This window comes from Lactuca serriola, chromosome 3, assembly GCF_051521515.1.
Source record: "Lactuca serriola cultivar US96UC23 chromosome 3, Lser_US96UC23_V15, whole genome shotgun sequence".
NCBI classification, from domain to species: domain Eukaryota; kingdom Viridiplantae; phylum Streptophyta; class Magnoliopsida; order Asterales; family Asteraceae; genus Lactuca; species Lactuca serriola.
In genome coordinates this window covers 259,127,888-259,145,981 of record NC_136410.1, presented here as the reverse complement: position 1 = coordinate 259,145,981, position 18,094 = coordinate 259,127,888, and the positions used below count along the sequence as shown (strand labels likewise).

Here is an 18,094-nt window from a genome sequence, read left to right as displayed (position 1 = left end):
TAAAGAAACTCAGGATATTGAACTTTCAAAATAAAATGAAACTTGTAATTGGTCTCTAATGGCAAAAATGATGGGGAAGAAAACAATTGAGGCTGCTCGACTGTTGTTCCAGAAGCCCCGAATTCTTGATCGTCTTATCACTGAAGGCTTATTGGTTATACTACTACAAAGCATATTTCATACAAGTCGCACTCTGCCAGGTTGTGTTGGAATTAACATCAAGCCAGGAGACAACCATAAGGTCTTTATTGATCAGCAAGGGATGTACCTGAAAGCCTGGGTAATTAACTATGAATATATTTTGGATGCATGGATATGTGATGAGGGACGTTTAGACATGGTCTTAGGAAGGGTTTGGCTCAAAACCTCGTGTGAGGTTGATCAAATCAAGGACAAGTTAGCGATATGCTTGAGGTGTCAAAGAGTGTTGGCTCATCCTCAAGGGCGAGGCATGTATCAGGGTTATCTAGTTTCTATCCAGAAGTGGGTGTTGCTGACCAACAAGTCCTTAATAGGCTTTTCATTACTTTCAGTTTCGATAGTAGTGGGATCAGTAAGTCATCATCTTAGGGATCAGCTCCGTTGGTGGCCAAATGGAATGGTTTGGGCTAAGTTTTGGTATGCTTCCAACTTCAGGGGGTCTGGGAAGCTTACATATGAGATTATGTATGGTTGAAAACCACCAATGGAGAATCATTGTGTACTGAAAGCAATGAGTTCTCTCGTTGAACAAGTTTTGCTTTTAGAACAGGAATTGAGTGCTTCGGATTGGAGGATCCCCATTGCTATACTTGTTATATGTTCAATCATTACTTACTGGTAAAAGATTGAATGGTGGTTAATCCTGTGGAAAGGGCGCACAACTGAGAAGGCCACAGTGGAGGAAGCATGGTCAATTGAGATCCAATTTCTTAACACAAGTCTTGAGGACAAGACTTTTTTGATGGCGGGAGTAATGATAGGAATCTAGAAGCCCCAATAAGGGGTAAAATAGTAAATTCATCTAGGTTGGTTAGGATTATAAAAATAGAGAGAAATGTCACAGTAAGGGGATGTCTAGAAATTTGATAGTGTTTGTATTGGCTCTTAAGCTTTCGGCTTAGAGAGAGGGAGATTCCCTGGGCAATCTTTTAGATTGTGTTAATCGTGTAATCAATTAGTTAATTTCATCATCTTCTTCTTTTCAATCTTTCTCTGTTTGATCCTATTTCATCAAACCCTAATTTTTGTTCTTCATCAGTTTCAGATTGGCGATGCTCGACTTCATGTCGTAGAGGTTTCACCTAAAATTATTGCTTTAATAGATGAAATACACAAAAAGGGTATTATTTTGTACTCCACGATCCGGAAACATGTTGGTGATAGCAAGAAGATGAGATTTTGGGAAGATGTTTGGGTAAGGGTAATAATACTCCTTTGAATGATCAAATTCCTAGGTTGTTCAGTTTAGAAAAATATAAATCAAGACCGATTCATTAATGATCGGTGAGTGGTGATGCATGGTCATGAAACTGAAGATATTTTCTGCGTAGAGGTGGCTCACAGAATTCATGGTTTTAGAATTTATTGTAAGTACTTGAGTCGTTTCATCCTAGTGAGCAAAATGATAAATGGATTTGGAACCTTAATAATTCTATAGAGTTCACAGTTAAGGCCATAAACCAAGTTATTGATAATTTGGAAGGAAGAAAGTAAACAGACGTGTCGTCCATATTATGTGCCTTTTGTTCGAATCATCTTGGAAAACTTGGACCTTCTTTTTATTGACTGTGAGGTGATTCTTTATTGCTCTCATGCACTAAGAAGTTTACTTTTCAGTAATCGTTGTGAAAACTTGGTGGGAGATTTGAGAATATCGAAATGCTCTGCTTTTTAATGACAAAAAATGAAGACATGACATAATTTTTTACTCTATTGTTGATTTTTTTTTTCCTTTCATCGTAGAAATGTAAAGTTGCTTTAATCTAGCTAGGTCATATGATTCCAAAATCGAGTCCTTGCTATTCCTATGTAATTAAGCTCCTTGTTAGTTTTAAAAAAATTTAGGTGTTCAAAAAATATATATTAAAAAGTGTTGCTTTCAAAGTATAGATTTTAAAATATTAAATTTAAAAATACGTTTTTCAGAACATGAATTATACTAAAAATAATAATGCATGTTGTACCTAGCTTTATTTGATTATTTTTTTGAAGTAGCGAACATAAACAAGATAATAAAGTTTCGTAAATGAAAACTGATTCATATTCATCAATAGTTTGCTACTTTTAAATTCATTAGCTTGTAGTTTTCACAATCGAGGAGCATCAATTTATTTGATCTTTTTGCAAAGGAGCGCTATCTTTCTATTTCCGATGGGATGTTAAGAAAGTTGTTGATTGCTAATTTTGCTTTGGGATGCGACCATATAATAATGAGCATAGTTAGCAATTTACGTACTCGGTGTTTAGTTCATAGGTTTTAGAATAGGAGTTTGTCTTTACTTTGTACGCATGTTTTAAATTTGTATTAAGAACGTAATATATATAATTTAATTTTATAAAGAAGTATTATAAAACCTATATGTGTATACATTGTGCATTAAAACATGAATTATTCAGTTTAAACATAAAAATCATGGAGTATTTACTAAACTTCCACCGGTAAATACCATCAGAGCAATAATCAAAATGATAAACATATGCTAGCACATAGCGTAAGTGAGACACGGTATGTGACACAGATAACACTTTAACTCTTAAAAATATAATGACTGATTTGGGGCAGTATTTGTAAAGAGTGAACATTTACTGAGAAATTTTGTGTAGTTGATATCTGGAAGTCTGCAAACTTTAGACAGAAAGTCTCTTCTTCATTTTGGTATTATGCTTATTGGTTTATTTAGAGTATTCAATACGTTTGTTTTTTTTTTTTTTTTTTTTTTTTACTATGGTCTATGGTTAGACTCTACCAAACATTCAAATCATTAAACCCAAAATCTCATCCAGCCTCACATTGAGTGGTTATCATTCAAAGATCCCAACACTTGTAAGCGTATCATATTTTGGGTGTGACTCTCTTGTACCGAGGTTTTAATTCTACAATAAAGGACTCGATTTAGTTGATATGCATCTTGAAATGGCTCATAAAATTTGATTCGCCATGGTGACCAGTAGAGATGCACAAACCCAGGATCCGATCCGGTCAACAATCCGATTCGGCCAAATCCAATCCGGATCCAGTCAAAATCCGATCCAAATCTGGTCAACAATCTGAATCTAATTTGAAACCGGTTTGATCCGGATTTTTCTAGGTTTTACTAAATTTTTCGACGGTTTAAGAACCGTTTTTTGTAGAATCCGGTTTGTGATCCGGAGGTAAATCCGATTTCAATTCCGAAAAGTCAAACCGGTTTAATCCGATCCAGTTTGGTCAAAACCGATTTTCGGATCGGAGTGTGCACCTCTAGTGACCAGCAACTATAAATATCAAATTTATTTTCTTTGGGAAAATCACAAAAATATATTATTTTGATGTGAAATTCAACAATTTGATTACATTTTATACAATTCAAATTAGCGGATATAGCTCAATACATATCGACGGAAGGCAAACGGGCAACAAGCTACGTTGCTAACCCTTTCTGGATGGCAAAACTAATTCTTTTGAAAACAACATTTGTGGATCTATGAGATATAACATTAGAATGCATGATCCGTTGGACTCTGTTGAGGAGCTCCACCGCCTCAGGTGCGAGAAAATCAAATGTATCAAATGCAAGAGGTACAAACACATGTTGATTTTCTATACATGTATTCTCGTGTTTTGCCAATTTGCACACAGTGGCTTTCAAAGAGGCATGCCCTGCTGTGAAACCTCCACTCCTCAAACCGACGAGAGGAGAGACCCCAGTAAGATCCATACAAGAGTGCTTCCCTCCTACCCATCCAAAGACCAAAATGTCAGCCGGTCTAAGTGTGGATCTTTCATCATGCGGGTCCGTCAAAAAGTTCACTGACGCTTCTTCTTCACAGAAATACTAGCACACTGACAAGCATCAAATAGAACATCCATAACCACATCATGTTGGTAGTTGAAACCAGGGAGCTCTCTATAATGAACCGTGTGTTCTCCAAAAGTGTCCAAACATGCCTTGCAGCAAACTAGACATATCTCGTCAATTGGGATTAGAGGAATCATGAAGTGGTAACAAAGGATAGTTCGGTACTCCAGAGGAGACATATGTTGGCCGAGACCATCAATAAGGATAGTTAGCAGAAAATCCTGAGCATGAGGTGCACGAAGACACTCAAAAATTGCTTCTTGTCTAACAGTCATGTCTAAGTCGACTTCTGTATCTTTGACGATTTTGCTAAAAAGGGCACACGCCAATGCTTTTTGGGATTTAGGGGGTGTCCTTATTAGTGAAACCACTACAGTCGAATCCCGTAATCGTATCGTGATGACAAGTCAAAGCACATAGGTAATCAGAGTTCATACCACATATGCCACTGTCACGTAAGATGTGGTCTTGTAATGTCCAAGATTGGGCCATCGAGGCTACTAATGCGTAGGAGGAAACCTCGTATGTTGAGTACAAACCCAAACCACTTAATCGAATAGGTAAGGAAGCCAGACGCCATTGGATGTTTTCAAAGAAGGGGCCTCCACATACCACCATATCCTCGATAGCCCCATGCAATCCTTTGTCAAAGAACAAAGCTTCCTTTACTATGTGCACCAGTTGGCATGTCCTTAAAACAAAATAGTTTTTGCAATGCCCATATATGATCGAAGCAAAAGGAGCTCACTATGCGGATCACATAGTTGTTGAAGAAGACCCGTCAAATCAACATCATTGATCGTTGTCTTCATGGCCAACCTGTTAATAAACCCTACGTCTCTACTAATAGCCCCCCAAGGAGCTTCACCCCCAATGACGGCCTCCCTATATCCGTTGGGAATAAATTGGCACGAAGCTTCCTACCATTACAGGAGAGCCAAAAAAATATTCGTTTTCTTGATGTTTAGCTCAAGACCCAAGCCTGGACCATTCACCTGAATAATAATCAACGCTCTAGCCACCTTCTCTAAATCCCCAATGATACTCAAATCATCTAGATACCAAACATGGAGAAGGAGCTTGTAATTGTCTCTAATCATGTGCACAAGCGGGTGTAAAACGAGGGCAAAAAGAAGAGGGCCCAAGGGGTCGCCTTGTTGCACCCCAGTGGCAGACCATATACGGATTCTCAACTAAGTCTGTATTAAAGTAATAGTTTTGTATGCAAAGTTTAAAAACGTATTTAAAGTGTGTTTATAGGGTTATGAACTCACTTGATTGATTGAAGAAAGCGTGACGAAAACCGAGCAGAACTTCTACTCGAGAAAGCGGATCTCTCGAGATTCTCGAAAAATCTCGGGAGTCTCGGGAGTGTAAAACTTTCTTCCCACCTTGGATATGAAAACCGGGCCTTTGGGATGACTCCGAGGGTTGAAACGCAGAGCTTCGGCGCGAGAAAGGAAGGAAATTAGCAAATTTGGCCGGCACCCTCGCATCTCTATTTATAGGGGTCTGAGAGGTCTCGTTACGCGGGGCGTACTAGAGTACGCGCTACGTACTCATGCGTCATGCATGAGCGCATCCTCAGTCGAAACATCGGAGCGACGTGGACGAACCGGAGCCTAGCATCCGAGTACGCTGGGCGTACGAGGGTACGCAGGGCGTACGAAGGATCGGACCGCTGACTCGTTCTTCGGATAATACCGGGAGTTTATATTTAAATTTATATTTATTTTAAATAAACTTCTAAAATTCATATCTCCTTCATACGAACTCCATTTTCGACGTTCTTTATATCCACGCGAATGTGAGACTACGATCTACAACTTTCGTTTAGATTCCGTCGGCAAATTCCGAAATTATTTTTAATATTATATTTTTAAAAGGTCGGGGTAAGAAAATTCGTTAAAAATTCATAACTTTTTCATACGATGTCCGATTTAAGCGTTCTTTTTATGTACGTTTGTAGTTTAACGATATCTATGACTTTCATTTAGACACCTAAGGTCAAAAAGTATTTTATTGAAACTTTGCGTTTTTACGTAACTTCGTATTGCCGGTTTTTGTCGGAAAACTTAGAATGGTCATAACTTCTTCGTTATAACTCGGATTTTAGTGTTCTTTATATGTATGAAAACCTTGTTACAATATCTACCACTTAGTATACTTAATTACGGTTTTATAAAAGTTTAAATTTCGACCTGAATTTTGCTGTTGTTACATTATCCCCCCGTTAGAGAGAATTTCGTCCCGAAATTCGCATTTTGACTGGGACTCCAATACTTGCGGGCAAGCGTGAGTGCTTATGGTCCATTTGTTCCTCTTGTTCCTTTATGAATCTAGATCCTAATGTGCGTGTTTCAGCGGAACTTCATTACTCCGCCTATCACTTCGACCGATCGGGATCGTGCGGTTTTGGGTTTATTTACTTATGTTCTTCTAAATGTTAGCATATTCACTCGATGAATTAAGGCAACTATGTTTTGAAGTTCATGGTTGAATTCACTGCTAGTTTCTGAGCTTGGATTTGACTTGTTGTATGCGTGGTATTTCTAAATGATCTGTTGGGGGATACTACGGGAAGGTTGTAAAGATTCCTCACATGAGTACTTCGGGGTTTTGAAAGTAGAAACCAATTGGTGTTTGTGTCGGGTTTGTCATTACAAATCGATAGAGTTTCTTTAGTCGATGGTTAAAGTGAAAGGGTCTTTTATAACACATGGAACTGGTATGGGTAGGGCCACACCAATCCATGTCGAATGCTGATGTCGGTACTTCTCATTGTAAGACGTTTGTTAGTGGAATAGTGCATTCTACGTATGTGTTTTCAGTGCTTTTTAGTCTATCTCTATTATTACTACTATGAAAGTTTTGTTTAATGATTAGGGTGTTTGTTCGAGTAGATTTTTAAACTTGTGACTCACGGAACTCTTCTGCGTCCCTACTATCAAATGGAATGTATGCAAATAAGTTATCAAGGAGAAATGTACCCAGAATAACTGTGGGGTCTGCAATAGCCTCCTCTTGGCCCATTGTGAATACTTGGCCTTCTCCACCAGCATTCATGATGTTTGACTCCAGGCAGTCCCTTCGGAAGTGTCCCGTTACTCCGCACTCATAATAAGCACGGTCTACTCCTACATTTGTGGCTAGAGCAGTTGGTTGGGCTAGTTCTCTGCAGTAGCGGACGGTGTGTCCCTTTCTATTGCACCTAACGCAATGCATTTCACGGCAGGATCCGTGATGATGAAAGTTGCATCGGTTGCACTTAGGTTGGTTGCCGTTGCACGACCTTTTGGGTGTAGGGGTATGGTTTGTTGATTGCTTTTTGGCGTTTCTTTGAGTTGATTTGCCTCCCCTCTTGCTCCAGGGTTTTCGTTTCATGTTCTTGTGTTCGCACCTTGCGGTATTCTTGTAGGTATCTACTGGTAGGTGGTTTCGATTGTTTCTTTGATTAGGATTTTTGATATCGTTTCCTTCCCTGCTTGAGTTGACAGAGTTATTGTATGCTATAATGGTTGCCACTGTGGCTATAACTGTAGCTTGCAAAGTGGCGGTGTCCAATCGTAGGAATGGGGTTGCGTTGGTAAGTTGATTATTTCCAGTCCTTGTTGCGCCGCTAAAGTTTGCTTGAGACAGTGCAACTGTTACTGCCGCAACGATAGCAGATTGCACTATGTTGGGGTCATATTGAGGAGGTGGTGGTGGGGTTGCGTTTCTACATGCTGAACTACGAGGAGACATTGTTCTGATAAGGAAATAACATGAAAAACTATAAGTTTTAATAATTCGAAAGTCGCGCATTAGTGATTTGTTATATCAGAAGTTTGGTTTACCCCTGAATAGGGTTTTGAGTTCGACTCATAAGGAGAGTAAATGAACTCATGAATTTGAGGGGTATGCAAAGGGTTTAATAAAGGAAATACATCATATATTATAAAACATGGTGCATTACATTTTGTAATTAGGAAAATTTGACCTATCTAAAGGTCTCTGATTTCAAGGTTAAGAAAAGTAAGGACTTTATCCGAGGTCTTATGCTATGAAAAAATTTTGGAAGTCAGACAGGTTTTATTTGTTACGCGAGCTGGCTACATGGGCCTTAGATTCTGCCAACTGACGCTCCATCTCGAGCATACGTAGTTCATGTCTTGCCTGGCGTGCCCGAAGTTCTATCACTTCGGTTTGAGTTGCCGTTAGCTCTCTCTGCAACGCTTTATTTCGATTTACGATTCTCCCGTGAGCTAATCCTAACTGCTGGATGCGAACTGTGTTGACTCCAGTGTTCGCATCATTTTCCTCAGTTCGATGGATGGTATCCGTCCTTGTTCACCAATGCGAGAAATCCGACGAACCAATATAGGAAGGGCTCTGTCTGCTGAGCCTCCCTCACTTAGGTTGTAGAAGCTTCGGTCTCCGTTGAATGGAAGGGGTTGATCCTGTTCGCGGCTCCACCTATTTAGGTTAGTTGCCCAAAGGGGCGTCGAGCCATGAAATTCCGGTCGAGGATTAGGATTTTGAGTTGGAGCCGTTAAGGGTAGGTTATTGTTCTCGGGATCTGAGTCTGATTCCTCTTGCATTCCTTCTTCAGGATCATTCTCTATCCCTTCTCTATTACCTTGGTTGGGGTAGTAGGGGTTACCGGGGTGATGGAATCCAGCCATTTGAGTCTATACGAGAATAGGGTTAAGAATTGACTATAAGCTAAAGCACATGGAGTTTATTCTTAAGTTTAATGGTTGAAGGCACTCGAATACTCCCTTAGTATTCTTTAACGATATGCTTTTGGTAAGTTTTTAAATTTGTTGTCCATTGCAGACACTCCTTGGCATACGTTAGTCGGCTCTTGGACAAATATAGTTGATCAGGCTACATTCTTCCCAGTTCCGATTACATGTCCCAAGGCATACCCGCACTGCACAACTTATTTATAATTCTTCTATATTGTTTTAATTATGATATTGACCATGTTATTAATATGAAATGAATGCATGCCTACTTTACAAAAACTAAATAAATTTAATTTTAAAAGTATGACTCTTACTCAGAGTGTTTTTGCCCAGTTGTGTTTATAGTTGTATACCAAAAATGGTTTTGATATACTTAATTCACTATAAACAATGCTCTGATACCAATCTGTCACACCCCCAAACCGGAACGGCGGAAACGTTCGGGGGCGGAGGACGTCATATTCAGTATCATAACAGTTCATAGAAAGGAAAGTACACACCACCATATATATTAAAGTTTCCAAAATGTTTACATAATTGTATTCTTTACATGTTCGAAAGATAAATACATAAACATCCTTCAAAAGAAGTAATTAACATTAGCACGTTAATCCCCAAAAGTTGATTTCCAAATCTGCTTAGCGGTTCCCTGAGAATACAAGTTATTTCAAAGAAAAAGTGTCAACAATTAAGTTGGTGAGTTCATGAGTAGTGTTCTGAGAAAATGTACACCATTCGAAAGTTCGTGTATGTTTTCCAAAAAACGCAGTATTTCAAATGTAAAGAGTTATGATTCATTGTGTTGAAAATGAATGTATTAGATCCAGAAAATCCCATATTTTCCCTAATAGTTGAGATATGAATTGTTGTGTTTTCCAAGAAAAACCCTTATTTTCTTATAAAAGTATGAAATGCATATGAATGTTCGTGTTGTAAGTTGTAAATAATTGCACCAGGAAAATCCCTTATTTTCCTATTAGTTGTTTGGTTTGTATACAGGAAAAACCTTTATTTTCCTAACATAACTGGCAGTCTCTAAGACCGAAAATCGAAAGCAACCGACGTGCTTAAAGGTTGTGTCATAGTTTTATATAATAAAGCTATACGAAGATCGCACTTGTTAGATGAAGAGTAGTTTTAATAGCTACTCGTTCATAAAAGCATAATACCATAATAATTGTATATCCGGTGAGTTTTATAACCATACTAAACATAATATGCCTGTAGCGACGTTCTTCAGGCGTCGTAGCGTTATGACAAACTGTCACCCCAAAGGACGGACTGTAGCTAACAGTCAGGGCGTGGGATCATGACTTCCCGTATAGATCTATACACATTTGACACGTTCTCCGAACGGGAGACTCTGGTTATAGACAGGACTTGTAGCGATACCTTTTAGCAAAAGGTAGTATTCGAAGATGTACATGCCTCACGGATTCTCAACTAAGTCTGTATTAAAGTAATAGTTTTGTATGCAAAGTTTATCCTTTTTCACAATGTTCGACAAAGTATAAATCATAAGTTCCTTGAATGTATAAAACGGTTTAGAAACGATGGTTACTCTTGATATGATGTATTTGTATGTAAACGTATAATTAAACCATATTTCTATTTATAAAACATATTGTATCCCAAGAGGGTAAAGTTGTCTTGTGAGGTGTTTTGCATGATAATAACTTCATAAGATAGTTAAAAAAACAGTATGGAAAGTATATCAAAAGATCGAGGTTTCACACGATTTTAGTCGTGTGTTTACTTGTATTCCCCCCCCCCCCCTAAAAGAGTATAAAAAGCATTTTAAAAACGTATTTAAAGTGTGTTTGTAGGGGTATGAACTCACTTGATTGATTGAAGAAAGCGTGACAAAAACCGAGCAGAACTTCTACTCGAGAAAGCGGATCTCTCGAGATTCTCGGAAAATCTTGGGAGTGTGTGTTTGTAGGGGTATGAACTCACTTGATTGATTGAAGAAAGCGTGACGAAAACCGAGCAGAACTTCTACTCGAGAAAGCGGATCTCTCGAGATTCTCGGAAAATCGTTAGATCTGATCCCACATCTGCTTGGAAGGAGAACTAAACACTCCTTATAAGGGGTGTGGATACCTTCCTTGTCACAACGCGTTTTAAAGCCGTGAGGGCAGCAGATCCCATAAGAACTCTGCAGTTAAGCGTGCTCGGGCGGGAGTAGTAACAGGATGGGTGACCCCCTGGGAAGTCCTCATGCCGAGTGGCCCAAAGCGGACAATATTGTGATACGTGCCAGAGGGGGATGTTACAAATGGTATCAAAGCCAGGGCACGGGTCGATGTGTTCGACAGGGACGTCGAACCCTATAATGGGGGGGGGGGGTGAAAGTGGGTTAGATCTGATCCCACATCTGCTTGGAAGGAGAACTAAACACTCCTTATAAGGGGTGTGGATACCTTCCTTGTCACAATGCGTTTTAAAACCGTGAGGGCAGCAGATCCCATAAGAACTATGCAGTTAAGCTTGCTCGGGCGGGAATAGTACCAGGATGGGTGACCTCCTGGGAAGTCCTCGTGTCGAGTGGCCCAAAGCGGACAATATTGTGATACGTGCCAGAGGGGGATGTTACAGCGAGCGGGGGGGGGGGGGGGGGGGAATAAAGGTCGGGTCCGTTGTTCCATATGTGGGAGGTATCACAAGGAGAATTGTCGTGATAAGAGAGTGGGTTGCTTCAGTTGTGGCCAGACTAGTTATTTCAGCATGGATTTTCCTGAGGTATATAGGTCGATTTGTTTTCACTGCAACCAGGTGGGGCATAAGAAGGCCGAATGTCCGAGAATGACAATTGGAGCGGTGAGGGAACCTGGTCAAGCTACATAGAGGATTACTGATGACCACGAGGGCAGGGTGGAGGCTCTACTGGTGAGGATCCGATCGTTTCAGTTGACGGTCGAGGAGGCCCGAGTTCCATCTGATCTTGTTGTCGGTACGTATCGTGGTCTTTTCCTTTTTGCTTTTATTCTTTATGATTATGTGATTATGTGTGAGAGACGTAAGGTTCAAGAGTTTTTATGATTGTCTGCTTATTATCATTCGAGGGATTATCATATGCCATTTTGCATACCTAGATTCATGCTTAAAGTATGTCTGGTTGGGTCAATATGAGACTTCGACATAGGACACGACAGCCAGTAATAGAGTGAGCCTTAAGTAGGAAAGAATTGGGTATTATGTTTGGAGGATCAGGAGCCGGGCGGATTTGATGGTTTTAGTGCATTGAGTCTAGAGAAATTTGCAGTGTGATCATATTGGATTTGAATGTGGGATCTGTATAGATCGTTCATGGTTACGAGGCAATGAGGATTGGTTAAATCGTGGGTGTAAGGTGTGACATCCCCAAAATCACGGACAGAAAAGACCGGTTTTATTTATGCTTTTAAAATAATTTCAGAGCAAATCCTTTTGATTTAAAAGAGTTGCGAAATTTGTTCCCAAAAACAAAGTATGATAAAATAATATTTACCAAAGCATTTCATAAAGAAATGTATTTTCATTATATAATCAAAACTCGAGATGTTATGTTCCGATACAGACACAAAAGCATAAACAACAAAAGATAGACCATAAAACAGTTACATATAACAACTGGTCTGATAAACAAAGTAACTTGATGATTCATCCATCTTATGCCCTCGCACCACTACCTGTAATACAAATAAACTGAGTGGGTCAGGCTTAAGATCCTCGTGAGCATATAGGGTTTTCAACCCACAATAAATAATTATATTTAATTTCACCAACCAACAATAACCCGATTAGCCATTCCTGTTATCCTCACTTTATGTCCCTAAAACAGCATCTATCTCAAGGGACCTAATCTAGGAATTTCATCGGGATGGACTTTAACGCGAGGGGTTTCCTCAGCAATAAAAGTCCTAAGGCAACCATGAGGGGGATAGAGTACACTGGTGAACATATCGTTCACAACACCTATAGGTTATGAACCTGCTAGCGTTCCACAGGACTGTCTAGAAAGAGTCTGTGGTCATTATCCATACTCCGCTGAATAACTAGATCAACAATAACAACATCGAGGCCTCTCATCTGTTTATCACACATCGACTATCTACCCATGTTCTACCCAACATATTAGTAGATAAAAATATATATTTTTATACATAGTTTAAAATCTGTATAGCATTCTCATTCAATACATATTCCAAACAACAGATGAGACACATACACATAACACGTATTTCATAGAGAATAAATCATATCTATGAGATAGAAGAAAGTGAATATACATTCACACATATAACAACAAAATATACACATAACACGTATTTTGTATAAAATACTTCATAATTATGCGTTAGAAGAAAGTAACTACACACTCACTTGATCAGAAGACGATCGGATAGCACTACAACTTGTAGAAGTAGTATTCTTCGGTAGATCTGCAAGATCTTCACAAAAATTGGCTTCTCGCGGGCCGAGTATCGGCTCGGGAATTGCACTTCTCGGGATCTTCAGGGCTTCGAGACTTGCTTCGGGGCTCGGGAATGATACCGGGGCTTCGGGATATTTATGGCACGCAAAACAATGCAAAAAGGGAGAGAGAGAAGAGATTGTGGCAAAAGAAGCCGGCTGCCCTCGCATGCCTTTTATAGTGCCTAAAGCTTCGCATTATGTTGGGCGTAATGCTCTACGCGGGGCGTACTGCGAAACGTCACTGAATGCGTCATCGGATCTCTTGAGTGCAAGGCGGTGCATGCGTCGAGGTACGCTGGGCGTAGTTCGGATCAGATTGGTGACTCCTTCGGATATACATCCGAATTAAAGATTAATTAATAAATATTAATCATTTAAAAACTTCGGAAATTCATATCTTCTTCTTACGAACTCCGTTTTCGACGTTCTTTATATCCACGCGTAGGTGAGACTACGCTCTACAACTTTCGTTTAGACTTTGTCGGCTAATTTTGAATTTATTATTTTTATTATTTATTTTTATTAGGCCGGGACAGGAAAACTCCGTTATAATTTCATAACTTCCTCATCTGACGTCCGTTTTCGTCTGTCTTTTCATCAATGCACTACTATCAACGAGATCTTCGATTCTCGTTTAGATTGTTTCTACCAACAATCACTCAATCTCGAATCGAGTATTCGGGCTGCATACTGCTAAGCTGAAACTTAGAAAAATCATAACTTCCTCATACGAAGTCAGATTTGGGCGTTCTTTTTATGTACGCTCTCAGTTTAACGAACTCTACAATATTCGTTTAGATCAATAGGGCTAAATATCGCTCTATCTTAATTTCGTATTTTACATCATTCAGCGTCGTGCTGGTTCTGTCGCGAAACTTCGACAGATCATAACTTCTTCGTTATAACTCGGATTTCGGCATTCTTTATATATTCAGAAACCTCATTTCAACTACTAAAACATTATCCATAGATATCGAGCTTATCTAACATTTCATTTTCACGCTTATTTTTATTCTTAATTACATTAAGACACACAAGTAAGCACAAAACACATAATACTCAAATAATACACTTCTATTATTTTAAAACGGGTTACAAAGGTTAACCTAGACTATTACATCGCTATTAATGACAAGACCAGAAACACAGGCGTTACAATTCTCTCCATCTTAGAATGATTCCGTCCCCGGAATCACACATCAACAAACAAATGCGGGTAGTGACTCATCATGTCACTCTCCGTCTCCCAGGTGAGATTCGGCCCATTCGTGTGTTTCCATCGGACAAGCACTAACTCGACCATCTTACGTCACAACTTCTTAGTCTTTCGGTCAACGATTGCCTCTGGTTCTTCAATCAACCTTTTGTTCTCATCGATTCTCAGCTCTGAAAGTGGAATCATGTCGGGAACTTCTCCCGTGAACTTCCTCAAATAACACACATGGAAAGTGTTATGAATTCCATTCAGTTCTTCTGGTAGTTCGAGCTTGTAAGTTTGGTTCCCAATCCTCTGAAGAACTTTAAACGGTCCAATAAACCTTGGACTTAATTTTACCCTTTTACCAAATCTTATAAGTCCCTTCCACGGCGAGACTTTAAGCAAAACTGAATCTCCAACTTCAAAAGTCATCGGTCTTCGCTTGTTGTCAGCATAGCTCTTTTGACGATCCTGAGCTGCTAACATTCTCTCCCTAATTATTTTCAACTTTTCAGCAGTTTGATGGACTATCTTCGGTCCCATAAACTGCTTTTCCCCAGCCTCAAGCCAACAAGACGGCGTACGACACTTTTGTCCATACAAAGCTTGATAAGGTGCCATCTTTATGCTCAAGTGGAAACTATTATTGTAGGAAAATTCTACCAAAGGTAAATGTTCATCCCAATTACCTTGGAATTCTAGAGTACATGCTCTCAGCATATCTTCAAGTGTTTGTATCGTTCGTTCGCTCTGACCATCGGTCTGTGGATGGTAAGTTGTACTTAAACATAACTTGGTACCCAATTCCTCTTGTAGACTTCTCCAAAATCGCGAGGTGAAACGGCTTTCACGATCTGACACAGTTGTTAACGGAACACCGTGAAGCCTCACAATTTCCTTCACGTAAAAATTCGCAAGCTTATCTATAGACCATTTCTCCTTGGCTGCTATGAAATGCGCACTCTTAGGTGTTGTTTGTTTTTCTGAAGCCAAAATGTCTGCAGTCTGCGGACCACATCTGCAAGCCTCTACAACAGAAGAGGTGGACCAAACGTCTGCAGTCTGCAATAAGAAAACTGTTTGTTTTTTAACGTCTGCAGGCTGTTGAAATAAACTAAATATTAAATAAAATTATTTTACAAACTTAAAATGATTTTTCAACACCAAAATTTTAATAATAATAGTCTTATAACATTGAAAATAAAATTCATGCAACTAAATTAGTCATACAATAAAAAAAATTGTTTTACAATAACAATTTCATTTAAAACAATTCAATCTATATTGTGCATCAACTGATCAGTAATTTCATCTCGTAACTGAGTCATATATTCACGGTCTGCTATAGTACCATGTGTTGGAATCCCGTCTTCATCATCATCAATGGCCACATTGTTATTTCGAAACGGGACATTGGGTTCATCGTATCATGCGAAATACTCATCACTCGGTCCTTCTTTCCTTATATAATTATGAAGCGCGAAACATGCCATGGCAATGTTTCTTTGTGTCACAAACGGGAATGGTGCCATCCTCTTCAATATAGGGAAGCGTGCTTTCAAAACACCAAAAGCACGCTCAATGACATTCCAAAGTTTTGCATGTCCATGGTTAAATTTTTCTTTACTGGTTAATGCACGTCTTTGACGAAAATCTCCAAGCCAATGCCTCACATTACGATAACAGGCTATAAATCCTCAAGTGTGTGCATATGCGGCATCACAAAGATAATATTTGTCTGAAAAAAATGCAAAACAATAATCAATTTTCAAATTAAGATAAAAATATTTTAATAAAAACAAAAACTTACCTGGTGGTGGAAACGGGAATGATGATTGTGGATCGGCTACTGCTTCTGATAATATTCTAGAGTCATGCGCTACCCCTTCCCACCCGGTCACAACAAATGTAAAAATCATATTGAAGTCACAAATTGCCAATACATTTTGGTAGCAATCTCCCTTTCCCCTACTTCTATATAAGTCTTGTTTCTTAGCAGGGACAACAGCATGTATCAAAGTGTCATCAAATGCACCAACCGCTCCTTTGAAAACCCTTCGTAGCCTCCTATTATGTCCTGGAATGTTTGGATTCGGATTAAAAGAAGTTGGTACTATAACATCTTGTGCGAAAAGCATCATTTTTTCCAACACTTCATAAAAAAATTTATGAATTGTTTGCTTGGAGTGTTGAAATCTCCGCTTGATAATCACGTAACGTTGATTATGGCCGATCATCATCAAAAAATGAGCACATAGTCGTACAAAAGAGTCACGGGACATGCGTAATACTTCAACACATTGTAAACGATTACGGTGTAATAACTCCAATGTGTATTCATGTCCCGTCATTTCCGAATCATTATCCCGCAATCGTTTCACACCCCTCTTTCAAAAATAACGGATGTATATGTATATAAGAATTACGAGAAGTAACTTTTGATCGTGATCCATATAAACCTAAAATCAACAAAGTACAACTTTAAAAAAACATTACATAAACCATATTTCAAGTAGCAAAAAAAACATTACATAAACCATATTTCAAGTAGCAAATAAACATTACATTAATCATATTTCAAGTACCAAAATAAAATTACATAAACCATATTCCAAGTAGTAAAATAACAAATAATAGTTCCAACAAGGGCAAAAAGACCTAACAAAATAGTTCCAACAAAGGCAAAAACATTTAACAAAGTAGTTCCAACAAAGCAAAAAGACATAACAAATAGTTTCAACACTAGAAAATAATCGGACAATCTTTCCATCCTTCAAAACTCCTAAACTTGTACCCGTCATCTCAAGCCATCCTCGTAATATCTCGGGAACATCGGGCAAATGCATCCACATCTCTCTCTTATTCATGGTTCCTCCAAAAATATGATATGTGACAAAGCGTAAAGGATCTGTAGGGACTAACTGAAGCACCTCTAACTTCTCTAAACAATAAAAAATTGTATACCCTTTAGTCATACTTTATAGAGCTTTTTTCATTTCAAATGCTAAATCGTCAGCAGTAATAGAAGTTCCATCAGGTGAAGAAGCAGGCGGTGATGCACTAGGAGCTACAAGAGTTGAGGGTTTAGCCCTTTTGTTGGGGTTACCGGATGGTGAAGCAGTATATGGTGAAGCAGCAGAAGGTGAACCAGCAGAAGGTAAAGTTGCAGAAGGTGAAGCAGCAGAAGGTGGTGGCTCATGATGGGAAGTGTCAACACCATCATCATCTATTGCATGAAAAGGGGTAGCAGTGATCTGAAGTGGTGGAACACAACAGGAGGATGCGCCAGCTACTGATGATGATTGGGTTGAGTAACTCCTAAAATTACCAGTGGCACTATTTCCATCAAAAAGATGTGCACAAAGATCTGGAAAAGGCAGTGGAATTGTTCTCAAAGAAGTAGCTTTTGGATTCCCCTAAACCCAAATGTAAAAAGGAATAGTATAAGAATATTTGGCAACTTCAAACGTAAATGTATATGTACCTTCTTAAAATCATCTCACTCCTCGACTGTTAAACTAAAAGTGTTTGTTTGAGAATTGTATATATTACCAGTTTTGTTTTTTAAATATACCTATCCAGCGTATTTGGCTTTCAGATTGTCATATGCGTTTTTCATTTGTTTTTGAGTCAACTCAACCCCAAATTTCTCCTTAAGAACTCTTCCA

General features: G+C 38.9%; 1 protein-coding gene across 1 annotated transcript; it reads right to left on the bottom strand.

Annotated features, from left to right (window-relative positions):
• Positions 1-16,123: 16,123 nt before the first annotated feature.
• LOC145096211 (uncharacterized) lies at positions 16,124-16,777 on the bottom strand. The gene is made up of 2 exons (XM_079033972.1): positions 16,237-16,777; positions 16,124-16,164 (listed from the first exon to the last, which is right to left on the bottom strand). Exons 1-2 carry the CDS (start codon positions 16,775-16,777, stop codon positions 16,124-16,126), a joined length of 582 nt encoding a protein of 193 aa, XP_078890098.1.
• Positions 16,778-18,094: the final 1,317 nt, after the last annotated feature.